The 12471-nt window shown below is 35.9% G+C and overlaps 1 protein-coding gene across 3 annotated transcripts in view; it reads right to left on the bottom strand.

The window, feature by feature from the left end:
* Positions 1-12471, bottom strand: part of LOC106874675 (tRNA-specific adenosine deaminase 1) — a 30038-nt gene that overhangs the window by 5839 nt on the left and 11728 nt on the right. For all 3 annotated transcript variants that reach the window (XM_014922476.3, XM_014922477.3, XM_052970741.2), the window contains 5 exons: positions 10823-10959; positions 9136-9344; positions 7565-7839; positions 3842-4035; positions 2194-2296 (listed from right to left, as the gene is read on the bottom strand). In XM_014922476.3, the coding sequence (XP_014777962.1) occupies positions 2194-2296; positions 3842-4035; positions 7565-7839; positions 9136-9344; positions 10823-10959 (918 nt within the window). The remainder of the gene's footprint in view (positions 1-2193; positions 2297-3841; positions 4036-7564; positions 7840-9135; positions 9345-10822; positions 10960-12471) is intronic.

Genomic DNA, 12471 nt, shown 5'->3' with positions numbered 1-12471 from the left:
CACACTGGAGCAGGTTATTTGTTGGAGAGAAAATATGCTCAGAAAGAGATCTTCAAATTGTATTTTCTTTTTAATTTAATGTAGTCTAGAGGACGTGAGGTACAAATACCTCATAGTGTTTCCAGGCTCCTCTTAGACTGTTAAGGGGCTGGTTGTGTAAAAAGTAAATACAGCTAATGTTTAGTTTGAACCTTTGAAAGTTTATGGTTAATGTAAAGATGCAGTTCTGGGATAGAGAATTAGATCAGTGTTGCGAAGACCTGTTGAGGCAAGTGAAATCGAAATCGAGTTAAATTTGACGTCTGGGACCCATGCTAACGTCGTCTCCCTCATTGGACACGAAACTCAGCTTGCGAAGACTTATTGGGGCAAGCGAAAGCGAAATTGTGATGGCACCTGTGCCCAGCGTCGCCTTTCTGGCACTTGTGCCCGCGGCATGTGTAAGGACTTTCGAGCGAGATCGTTGCCAGTGCCCATGGACTGGCTCTTGTGCGGGTGGCACATAAAATACACGATTTTGAGCATGGCCGTTGCCAGTACCTCCTGACTGGCTTTCGTGCCGGTGGCACGTAAAAAGCACCCACTACACTCTCTGAGTGGTTGGCGTTAGGAAGTGCATCCAGCTGTAGAAACTCTGCCAAATCAGATTGGAGCCTGGTGTAGCCATCTGGTTTCACTAGTCCTCAGTCAAATCGTCCAACCCATGCTAGCATGGAAAGCGGACGTTAAACGACGATGATGATGATGATGTTCTCAACCAGGGTCCATATAAGATTTGGTTGTTAAAATTTATGTGCAATGAAAACGGTTATACTTCTACAGTACACACAGCATTTTAACAATTTTTTTAATACAATTCTTAATAATCAATTATAAAAATATAATAGGATTTCTTAAACAACAACTGTTTATGAGGGTCCATCTGAGTAAAATAGGAATAAAACGGGTCCATAGGCAAAAAATGGTTGAGAACCACTGAATTAGATGAACCATTCAGTTAGACATTTGGGGCTGGGTGTGAGACACTGTTGAAGTAATGGGGGATAAACAGGGGAGCATTAGAGGGGTTTAGATGGTGCAATAGGTGAAAAAGTCATAGTAGAAGTAGCAGAAGTATTAATTTCAAATTTTGGCACAAGGCCAGCAAGTTTGGAGAATGGGATAAGTCAGTTGCATTGTTCCCAGTGTTCAACAGACACTTCTTTTATCATCCCCAAAAGGATGAAAGGAAAAGTGGACCTTAGCAGAATTCGAACTTTGAACATAAAGATGGATAAAATACTGCTAAGCATTTTGCCTGACATGCTAATGATTATGCCAGCTTGCCACCTTAGTAGCAATAGAAATATCAATATCAATAAAATAGAAAGTAAAGAAAGATATAACTCAACGCTGAGTTTTGTTTTAGTGAATATAACTGGAGATATAAGCAAGTTGGAGGAAGAAGCAGGTCAACAGCATCTCAGATACAAGCTGCAATTGAGTGTACAAAAAGAATAAAGGGTTAACAATTGAACAATTTCTTATTAAATGCTTTGCCATTTAGAATGCATCATTGAATTGCAACATTAAGAGCAGACCAAGCAATATGGTATAACAGTTGCATATGTTTCATTTATTGTAGTGGTTGGCATTTGGAAGGGGTTCCAGCTGCAAAATCCATGCCAAGACAAACAATGGAGGTTGGTACAGTCCTCTGGCTTGCCATCCTGTCAAATAGTCCAATCCATGCCAGGATGGAAGACAGATGTTAGATGATGATGATGTTTCTTTCTTAACCGTGTGGTTTTAGATACACTGTGTGGCACTTTGGGAAAGTGTCTTTTACTATAGCCCTGAGTGTGTGTGAGTGTGCATGCATGCATTTATGTATGTACTACTGTCTCCTTGCCCTGACTTCATGTGATAGTCGCAAATGAATGTCACCATCACACGAGTAGTCCTTCATGGACTACCTTCCATGAAAACATGCTTGGTCATATTGAAATATCACTTTGCTTGGAAATAGATAAGAGTTGGTGACAGGAGAGGCATCTAACCATAGAAAATCTGCTTCAATAAATTCTGTCCACCCAATATGAACATGTAAAAGTGGATGTTAAAATGATAAAACAATGATGATCATGTTACTGTCTCGCCATTTAGGATTGTAAGAAACAATGATTTATATTTTGAATATGTTTAATTACTAACTGGGCTGAGCAGTTATTTATCGATTTCAATGTTGCACCTTGCTTTCTGCCATTCACTGCAATTTCTTCAGTTGCATTTGCACCATTCTTATACCAAATTATTGCTGCAAAAAGAAGACAAATTCTGAAACATGGTAGAAATCAATACCATTCTTTTATTTATTTATTTATTTTATTTTTCCTTCTTATTTTTATAAATTTTTATCCATACTAGAGTTTGTTATGTAAATACCAAATTTTTTGAAATAAAAATGGTACCTTATTCCTGTTAGATCAACTGAAACAGGTAGTACTTAAGGACATACTATAACAAAGCACTGTAGTGTTTAAATTTATGACTGTGGGCCCAGTAAAATAATACCTTAAACCAGGGCCAAATTCCAAAAGGGTTTCAACTTATATTTCTGAAAAACCTAACTGTTAACATCAAATATTTAATCAGTTTTAATACTCCACAGTAAAAGTTGTTCATTTTTGTTGTTGATGTTGTTCATTTAGCATTTATTTAGTTTATTTCATAATTTGTGAACAATAGCATTGTTAGTTAGATTTCTAATGGGTCAGTAGTGAATTCATAGCATTTCTGATAGTTAAAGTGTCAAGGGAGTATCTGTCATTCAGTACAGCACAAATATTGCATAGGATTTCATATGAAGGTGTGTTTCAGATTTCTCAATGATGATTACATTTTTTGCTGATGATATATATTAGCACAAGACATACATTACACACGCACGTGTTTAGAAGAAATAAGGATAAAAACTAGTTTATATTATAGTTCCTACACACATTTCACCATTATGGTTGTTTAGAACACTACAATGGGTATTCTAAGTACATTTATCAGATGCTCAACAACAATGGCTCATCGGAGAACACTTTATGGCATTAGGTTACAGATAATTATATCACACATGTGTATATATATATATGAGGCAGGTGCTGAAATGTTCCTGGCTTTTAGGGTATTGTGAAAGGCTTGGTTGGAGGCCCAACCTTCTAAGTTCTTTTACAGGGCTTAGAAAAACTGAAGGACCACTGCAATAAGTGTTGTGAACCTGAGAGAGGAATATGCTGAATAAAATCATAATTAACTGCTCCTCCTGTATTTTATTTTACCCAGAGCCAGGAACTTTTCAGCACCCACTTGTGTGTGTGTATATACATATATCATCATCATCATTGTTTAAGAAAGACATTAAACAGTGATGATTCACACAGATACTTACATACATACATACATACATGCACACACAGGTGTGTGCGTGCGCATGCATACACACACACACACACTTATTCATTCATTCATAATGAGCTTGACAGTTTCTGTTTACCAAATTCTACTCACATAGTATTGGAAACCCTGAGGCAATGGTAGAAGATATTTGTCTAACTTGTTACTAATAAGAATCGGTTCTGCCCTTTTAATTTTCTATCAACTCAATGAATTTATCATTTTTTGGCTGAGCCATCTACACCCAATAGAAGTTGTTTCTCTTTACATTGCTAATACCAAAAGCTAAAATCCCATGATTGATATTGCTGATAATAAATAGTCAAACAGGAAATACAGATACCTGATGTTAGTCAATTTCTTTCACTTGTTTGCAGTTTGATTTTGTATTTTGTTTGCTTTATCATTTACTTACTTGTACTACATGGAATAACATTTTCTTTCAATTTACCAGTCTTGGAGTTGTTTTTATTGTCAGCAAATGAGAGAGAGGACTGTAAAATATTTGGTTTGTTCATGAGATAACTTTCAGGTAAATGAAGTGATTCAGCTTGTGTTTCAAATCTTCCCATAAGAGCTCTGTGGGCAGCATCAATACTGAATGGACACCTAAAACATGATCAAGATAACCAGAAAATATTCTAAATTAAATTGGAACGTATGTACAATATTGAATGGAGAAATACATAATATCAAGCTGGGGCTGACACACAACACCAAGTGGAGGTACTGAGTGGGAAAATAGATATAACATTGAGTAGAAACATATAAACAGTTGGAAGTGTGTGTGTGTGTGTGTGTGTGTGTGTGTGTGTGTGTGTGTGTTTGTGTGTGTGTGTGTGTGTGTGTGTGTGTAGGAGAATTTTTTTTTAAGATGCACCTGAATTTGAAAAACTTGTAATTCTTTTTAAATAAATTTATTTACATACATACCAAATTAGTTCCAACAATTTTTTGTTTATCAGTGGTATAAACATTTATTAAACAATGGGATTTTATAAATTGTAAATTGCAAAGTAAAAAACATGCTTAAATGATTAAACGTTCACAAAATTCAATGGCAGGGGTAGATAATATCAAAAATGATCGGTGAAGAATATAAAAAATGTGGATTATTAAAAGTTTGGCCATGTTGGGTTAAGAGAGAGAAATAAGAAAAGAAGAGAATAAAAAGGTTTTTTTTTTACAATTTCTGTCATGTGTTTGATTGTGTTTTTTTTCTGTCGTGTACAAGGCTGTATGGTGTTATTGTAAAGTGATTTGGAGTTGTGGTTTCGAAAGCCAAGGGGAAGACTGTTACTAAATTATGTCTGTTGTATCTGGTTGTTTTTTTGTGGAGAAACTGATTTTTTTTTCTTTCTTTTTAGTGTTTTTTCTTCTTTCTGAAGGATATTTAGCTGTGGTCTATATTTTTTAATGAGTATGCTTTCCTTATTCAATCTGAATTGGGTTGAATTGTTTCCAATGCATTGATAGAGAGGGAAGATTTGGCATTTCGGGTTTATGTCTGTGGAGCATTTCACCATAAAAATCACTGCACCTGTGCATTGAAGAACTTAATCTGTGTCCTCAAATGTGGTGGGTGTGATGGAGACTACATAGGTCGAACTAGTTTGACCTTGAGTGACAGACTGATGGTACACAGGCAACAAATCCAGGACCCCACAACTAGGAAAATTCCCATAAGCAAACACCTAGACCAATGCCCCACAAACATAAACCTGAAATATTAAATCTTCCCTCTCTATCAATGCACCAGAAACAATTCAACCCAATTCTGATTGAATAAGGAAAGCATACTCATTAAAAAATATAAGCCACAGCTAAATATCCTTTATAAAGAAGAAAAAACACTAAAAAGAAGAAAAACTTAATTTCTTCACAAAAAACCCCAGATACAACAGACATAATTTAGTAACAATCTTCCCCTTGGATTTCGAAACCACAACTCCAAATCACTATACAATAACACCATACACCTTCTCAAACACCAGTTGCTGATGTCATCTATCTCTAGACCAATGAAATTTTACCTCTGATCAGAACCAGGCCCTCAGGAAAAAAAAAAACACTGACCCTTTAAGAGAATCAACCAAATGGAACGGTTGATGACCATTCCCTACAGAGAAGTCAACCAGGCAGAACACCAAACTTGACCACCAGAAAGAATAAGACATCATCAGAATTATGACGAATCAAAAATTAGATCTGTTCACAGAAAAACTTATAAATACACTGATTCCAAAACACTCCATTACAAGTGAAAAGCCTTGTACACGACAGAAAAAAAAAATCAAACACAAGATGACAGAAACTGTAAAAAAAAAAAAACCTTTTTTATTCTCTTCTTTTCTTATTTCTCTCTCTTAACTCAACATGACCAAAATTTTAATAATCCACATTTTATATTCTTTGCCAATCATTTTTGATATTATCTACCCCGTCATTGAATTTAATTATATACATGCTTTCTACTTTGCAATTTACAATTTATAAAATCCCATTGTTTAATAAATGTTTATACCACTGATAAACAAAAAAATTGTTGAAACTAGTTTGGTATGTATGTAAATAAATTTATTTAAAAACAATTACAAGTTTTTCAAATTCAGGTGCATTTTCAAAAAAAAAATTCTCCTATATTTTTTCCTGCATGGAAATACATCCCTTCTTTCCACACACCCACACACACACACACACACACACACACACACACACATATATATATATTGCAAGGCAAGTTTACACATTGTAAAATCCATTTCACTTATATCAGTAATGCTCTGGAGAAATGCATGATTAACAGACTACTGTCAATAGAGTCAATGCTGTCTGACCATAACAGCCTACATACATCACATCTATAAATCATATGTACTTGAGCAGGAGAGATTTTACATGATTGCTTAATCTGGTAGAAATAGCAACCAAATCTCCTTTATATCCCATATTAATAAATGAAAATCACACAATAGGTGAATAAAAGACAGGCTGACTGAAAGGTCTTTAACTATAGGTCTATTTGATTAAGCGTGAAGTGGGGGTTAAGCAAGAAGAACAATAACCATCTTTATCATCATCATCATCGTTTAACGTCTGCTTTCCATGCTAGCATGGGTTGGACGATTTGACTGAGGACTGGCGAACCAGATGGCTACACCAGGCCCCAATCTATAAATTACTGAAATTATAAAACCGCTTAGAGATGCACAGATCATAGCTGCAGTGTGCTATGAAATATGTAGCTTGTGCAACTTTATGTCTAACACAAACATTCTAAACTACATAAATCATTAAAATGTTGCAATCACTAGCTTAAAAATATACTTTTATCTTCTCTGTGTTCTCCCATCATTCTTACAATGGTTATTGCTTTTCTGAGTCTGTTTTGTTGAGAGAAGAGTATGCTGTACAGTTGAAAAATGTGAGAGTTGTTATAATTGTCAGACAGTCTCATGTGTGCAGAAATGGTGCTGGCTAGGTGAAAGGTAAAGGCTGAAAGAAGATAAGAAAGAAGTCAAGAGTGTTGATGTTTTGTTTCTTGGGCCTAATCAGAATAGAAGACTAACATCTGCAAATATTTCAGCCTCTGTGCCAGAGATGTCTGTTTTGGATATATGTCAAAGTGAATACGAGTTGTATACTTTGAAATTATTGAAGACGATGATTTTAAACAGAGATGAAGTCTGATAAATGTCTTCAAAGATGAAAGAAAAGAAAATAACAAGTGGTGGTTGGAGGAGCTTGAAGAGTAGAATAGATATATAGACATAAGATTAACTTATAGAAATGATGAAGAGAAACTTTGAATCAGACTAAGGAGAAGCCTTTATTAATATTTAGGGAAGAGATGTGAATGGATTCCATGCACATGCAGACGTCCCCTTTTAGAACAATGCTGGAATATAGTGTCTAGTTTAGCAAAGATAGGTTATAGATAATAGATTTACAGTTCCGAAAAGAATAAAATATATGATAAAAGATGAGAGATTTGTGCCCCAGAGAGTAATAAGGATAGGAAGATTGCCCAACTGTAAAAACAACTGCTCCAACAGTACTCAAATTTACGAAAAAACCATCCCATTGGAAAATGGATGCAAAACAGTAAAAACAAGTGAATAAAATACATAGCACCTACTTTGCAATAATAAAAGACTTGAAGTAAATTGGTTCGAAAAGGAAGTGGCTCAACAAAGCACCTTGACATCCCAGAAAATTCCATCTGGCAATTTTATCACTGCAAGACATGCTAAGTGTACGGTCCCCTCGGCCTGGCTTAATCCTGAGAGCATTTATGCAATGATAGTTAATTCCTGGTTCATAGGTATCTTGTTTTCCAAAGGGCACACACTTGGCACCTGTTCGAAAAATGTCTTCAGCCAAAGCAAATGATGAATCTGTCAAATGTTTCACCTGAAATACAATATTATTAATTCTAGAATGTTAAAGTCATTTTAAGTGACATGAAAGTAGACAAAACTTGCAATGAACAGAATCTGTAGCATGAACAGAATCTGTAGCATGAACAGTAAATTATTATGATACAACACTGGCCAAAACAGTGTAAGTTTTCTGAAAAAGAAAGTTTTTCATTTAAATGAATTACTTTCTTCAGAAGAGGTATTTTATATCATACACAAGAAATTAGTGCTTCCTTGTAGAAAGCTGGAATATTTCAGTTGAAATTGCTGAAACTGAGGGTTCATTTGAAGAGATGAAACTTAATGAAAAAAGACAACACCTTATAACTAAAGACAATAAGGAAACAGACTTATGTATATAAGTTTTAAAGAGACAAGTACTTGACCATAAACTGGATTCAATAGATTTTACTTGCCTGTATAGTCCCTCTGGCACTGATACCAAGCCACTTTCTCAATTCACTTTACTCGATTTTTTTTTGTAAATTGACATGGTACATACAATGGATTACCTTCAGTTCATTTCTTTCCATCCACTAAAGGTTTCTATGCTCATTGTCCAAGCTTCACTATTATATGGCATTATGCTCCTTATGCAAAATAAGATATTCCTTGCCAGCTAAGGTAACAGTCCCTTAAGCTTTTTCCATATAATTCTTACCCAAGTTACAATATTTTTTTTAATGAAATTCACCTCTGGTAATAATTATTTCAACTAAATGGCAGAACCTGTCTACATCTTCAAGTATCTGTGTAGTATAATCTCCATATTTAGCTAATCATTGCTATTTTTAGTAAACCAATTATTATCCATCTAAAGATCTTTTTCTTGTATAATGTACAATACCATTTCACAGATGTTACAGAAATTTTCAAATGTTTACTCCTAACTATATTTCAGCTTTGACTAAATTTATCTTTTGATATTGTTTTAATGTAACATTCTACACTCCATGTATATCTTTGATAGATACACCAGGTTATCATCAATTAATGAAGTATATATCTCTGTTTTAACAATAAGTACAATGTATTTCCATGTCATAAACAGTGACTAAAAGGGTTAGAATGTGGAAGTGCATCCAACCATAAAACGTTATGTGAAAACATCCTGCCCAGATCCCATCCCATCAAGAGGAAGCAAATATAGGGAAAATGATGATAGAGCCTGAGGGGTTTTCTGTTTGCACACTAAATTCCTTTTATTCCCAATCTAGGCTTTGTTTGAAATGCTCTTACATTATTGACATGGAGTATTCGGGATAACAGATCTGTAAATATAACTCACATTATCTTTTCCAGGAAACTGAAGTCTTTCACATGAGCTTTCACACATGCCATCATCAATTTTAAATTTTTTAGCAATTGGTTCTTCAGCTGTTTGTTTGATTTGATCCTCCTCTAAAGAGTTTGTGTGGCTTGGAACATTTACACAGACCTCTCCAATCCTAGAGAATGTATCTTCAGGCATCATTGGGAATATGGAAGCATCACCACCTGTTTAAGGAAATGTAGCATTCAAGATATCAATTAAATCTCTTATGATGTTGATGCCATAGATACTAAAAGATTTTAATTGAAATATAACGAAAGTTAACTACAGTTGTCTGGGTAACATAAGATTACAAACTTTTAACCACTGTATCACTCAAACATCTTTGTAACTTAAGATGCACAACCAACTGTTGCATGAGAATGAACTGGTATGCAGAAATGATGTCACAGATACTAATGGAGCCCTGAAATTATACATGTACCTCACCAGAAACACCTTCAATCCAGGTATATGCAATATATAGCCTTGCTCACAAACAGAAAAAAACAATTTGACAACGACAACGACTACTACTACTACTACTACTACTACTACTTCTTCTTCTTCTTCTTCTTCCCCCTCCTCTGCCGCCATTTACTCTCCATTGTCCATGCTGGTATGAGTTGGGTAGTTTTACCAGGGCTTGTAAGCTGGAAGGCTGCACCAGACTCCAGTCTGATCTGGCATGGTTTCTACAGTTGGATGCCCTTCCTAACACCAACCACTCCGAGAGTGTAATGAGTGCTTTTATATGCCACTGGCACAGGTGCCAATTGCATGACATCACTATTTGCCATGACTATGATTTTACTTGGCTTGATGGGTCTTCTCAAGCACGGCATAATGCCAAAGGTCTTGGTCACTCGTCCACTGTCTAAATTTCTCTAGTGACTAAAAGGATTCTTCCATAAGATGAAGCATCCAAGTCTAAAATGTACAACAGATGAAGTAACAGATATAATCTATGAGTTATGAAGAAGCTAATAACAAATGTTCTTAATAAAAAAGCAGGAAACATTTCATCTTGCCTGCATACAAAACCCTTTTAAATTAATAGTCTTCAAATGAATTGCTACAGCAACTGAACAACAAATCTGACTCAGCTTAAAATCCTCCAACTACAATCCATGCCCCACATCCACTGACACCTACAACACTTCAACTCAGTGCACCACAACACATCAACAGCACATAGTAATCCACCAATACCATTTACACAGCTAAAGAAAGCAAAGCCACAACTGACCTTATCAATTTGAAATGATCCACCCATTTCATTAGTAAGAGCAATGAGAAATCATTCCTAAAATTGCCATTCACACTCAGCAGTGACTGCCACAGACCCTGAGTAGTAGACCATTTCTAACCTATAACAAAATTCAGGATCAAGAAGAATTATGCTGTAGAACAATAAGACATCCAAGGAATATAAATTTCACCAAACAAGTCTCAGTTTACTGAGAACTGATAATAGCTACAGTCAAAGAAGGGGCTGCAACCATTGGTGAGATACTGTGCTGAAGAAGACCAACCCAACCCATGCAAGTATGAAAAACAGGTCAAAATGATGACGACGACGATGATGGTGGTGGTGGTGGTGGTGGTGGTTTTGACAATTGTGATGGTGTTGATGATGGTGATGAAGATACATAATACTTACATGGTGTACTGCTCATGAAAAATTGAAATTCAACATTATTTTTAAGCAGACATTGATTGTGTGCTTTTGAAGCTGGCAACACAAACACTTCACTCTCTTCACCATTATAAACCAATGATATCTCGTGATAAAGGAACCTGCAAGTGAGGAAATTGTTTAAGTAATATAGATATACAATAGTATATCATAGTATGTAAAGCCTATATTCATTGGTTACCTAAGGAGTTTAGAATTAGTTGTGGGAGAGATAAAAGATAAGGAGGAAGTACAGTGGAGTGGGGGTTGAAATGAGGAGAAGAAAGAGGAAGAAAAGAAGAAGGAAAAGGGTAAAAAGAGGGAGATGAGAAAGAAGGGAAGTGAAGTACAGAACAGGAAGAAATGGGAGAATGAGGAATAAGAGGAAGTGGAGAGATAAAAAGAATACAAAGAAATAAGGAGAAAAGGTGTAGACAAAGAGGGAGGATGAAGAGAGAAAGAAAGAGTGCCCATAACCATTTCAGCCTTCTCTGATTGTGGGTACGATGCTAAAATTGTTATGGTTCAGTTTAAATACTTTGAGATTAGTTATTGGTGAGAGTACAAAAGTGAAAGTTTCAGAATTCTACGATATAATTTGGAAAAGTATTTAGGCATAGGAGTGGCTGTGTGGTAAGTAGCTTGCTTACCAACCACATGGTTCTGGGTTCAGTCCCACTGCGTGACACTTTGGGCAAGTGTCTTCTACTATAGCCTCGGGCTGACCAAAGCCTTGTGAGTGGATTTGATAGACGGAAACTGAAAGAAGCCCGTCGTATATATGTATATATATGGCGGTGCCCCAGCATGGCCACAGCTCATGAGCTGAAACTAGATAAAATGAAAATGAAATATATATATATATATATGTATGTATGTATGTATGTGTATGTATATGTTTTTGTGTGTCTGTCTTTGTCCCCCCAACATTGCTTGACAACTGATGCTGGTGTGTTTACGTCCCCGTAACTTAGCGGTTCGGCAAAAGAGACCAATAGAATAACTTCTAGGCTTACAAAGAATAAGTCCTGGGGTCGATTTGCTCGACTAAAAGGCGGTGCTCCAGCATGGCCGCAGTCAAATGACTGAGACAAGTAAAAGAGTAAAAAAGAGAGTAAGAGTAAAGAGTTGATTAAATAATGTGTTTAGTTTGTTGTGTGTCAGACAGTGCATTTTTAGGTTAGATATGAATTTTAAAAAGGCATCAATGAGCAGGGGTTCTCAAACTGACAAATATTCAGCCCTGCCACCCACCATAAAATATTAGTCAAACTTTTTGTCTCTGTGGCTCCCATCTCTTTAGTAAAAAGAAGATAGGATATTTTGCATCTGTTCAATGCCTGCATAGCCTGGATACTTGGCTGAATGGTGGCTCAAGCAAGTTGTGGTGCACTGATTGGTGAAACTAGGATTATAGACCTAGATTTTGCTAATGATGTACTTATTCTTACTGAGTCTTTGGATGTCTTAAGGAGTGCTCTCCTTTCACTGAATGAGGAAACAGAACCATTTGGCCTTAGAGTCTCTTGGGTCAAGATGAAACTCCAGTCCTTTGTTGGCTTCTTGGAGGACTCCACTTTGTCTGTCTCTGTTGCAGGTGAGAATGTCAAAGTTGTTGACCATTTCAGCAGTGA

This window comes from Octopus bimaculoides, chromosome 1 (assembly GCF_046866305.1).
Source record: "Octopus bimaculoides isolate indiv1 chromosome 1, ASM4686630v1, whole genome shotgun sequence".
Lineage (NCBI taxonomy): Eukaryota > Metazoa > Mollusca > Cephalopoda > Octopoda > Octopodidae > Octopus > Octopus bimaculoides.
The sequence above is the reverse complement of the archived record's forward strand: the minus strand, read 5'-3'. Positions and strand labels throughout refer to the sequence as shown.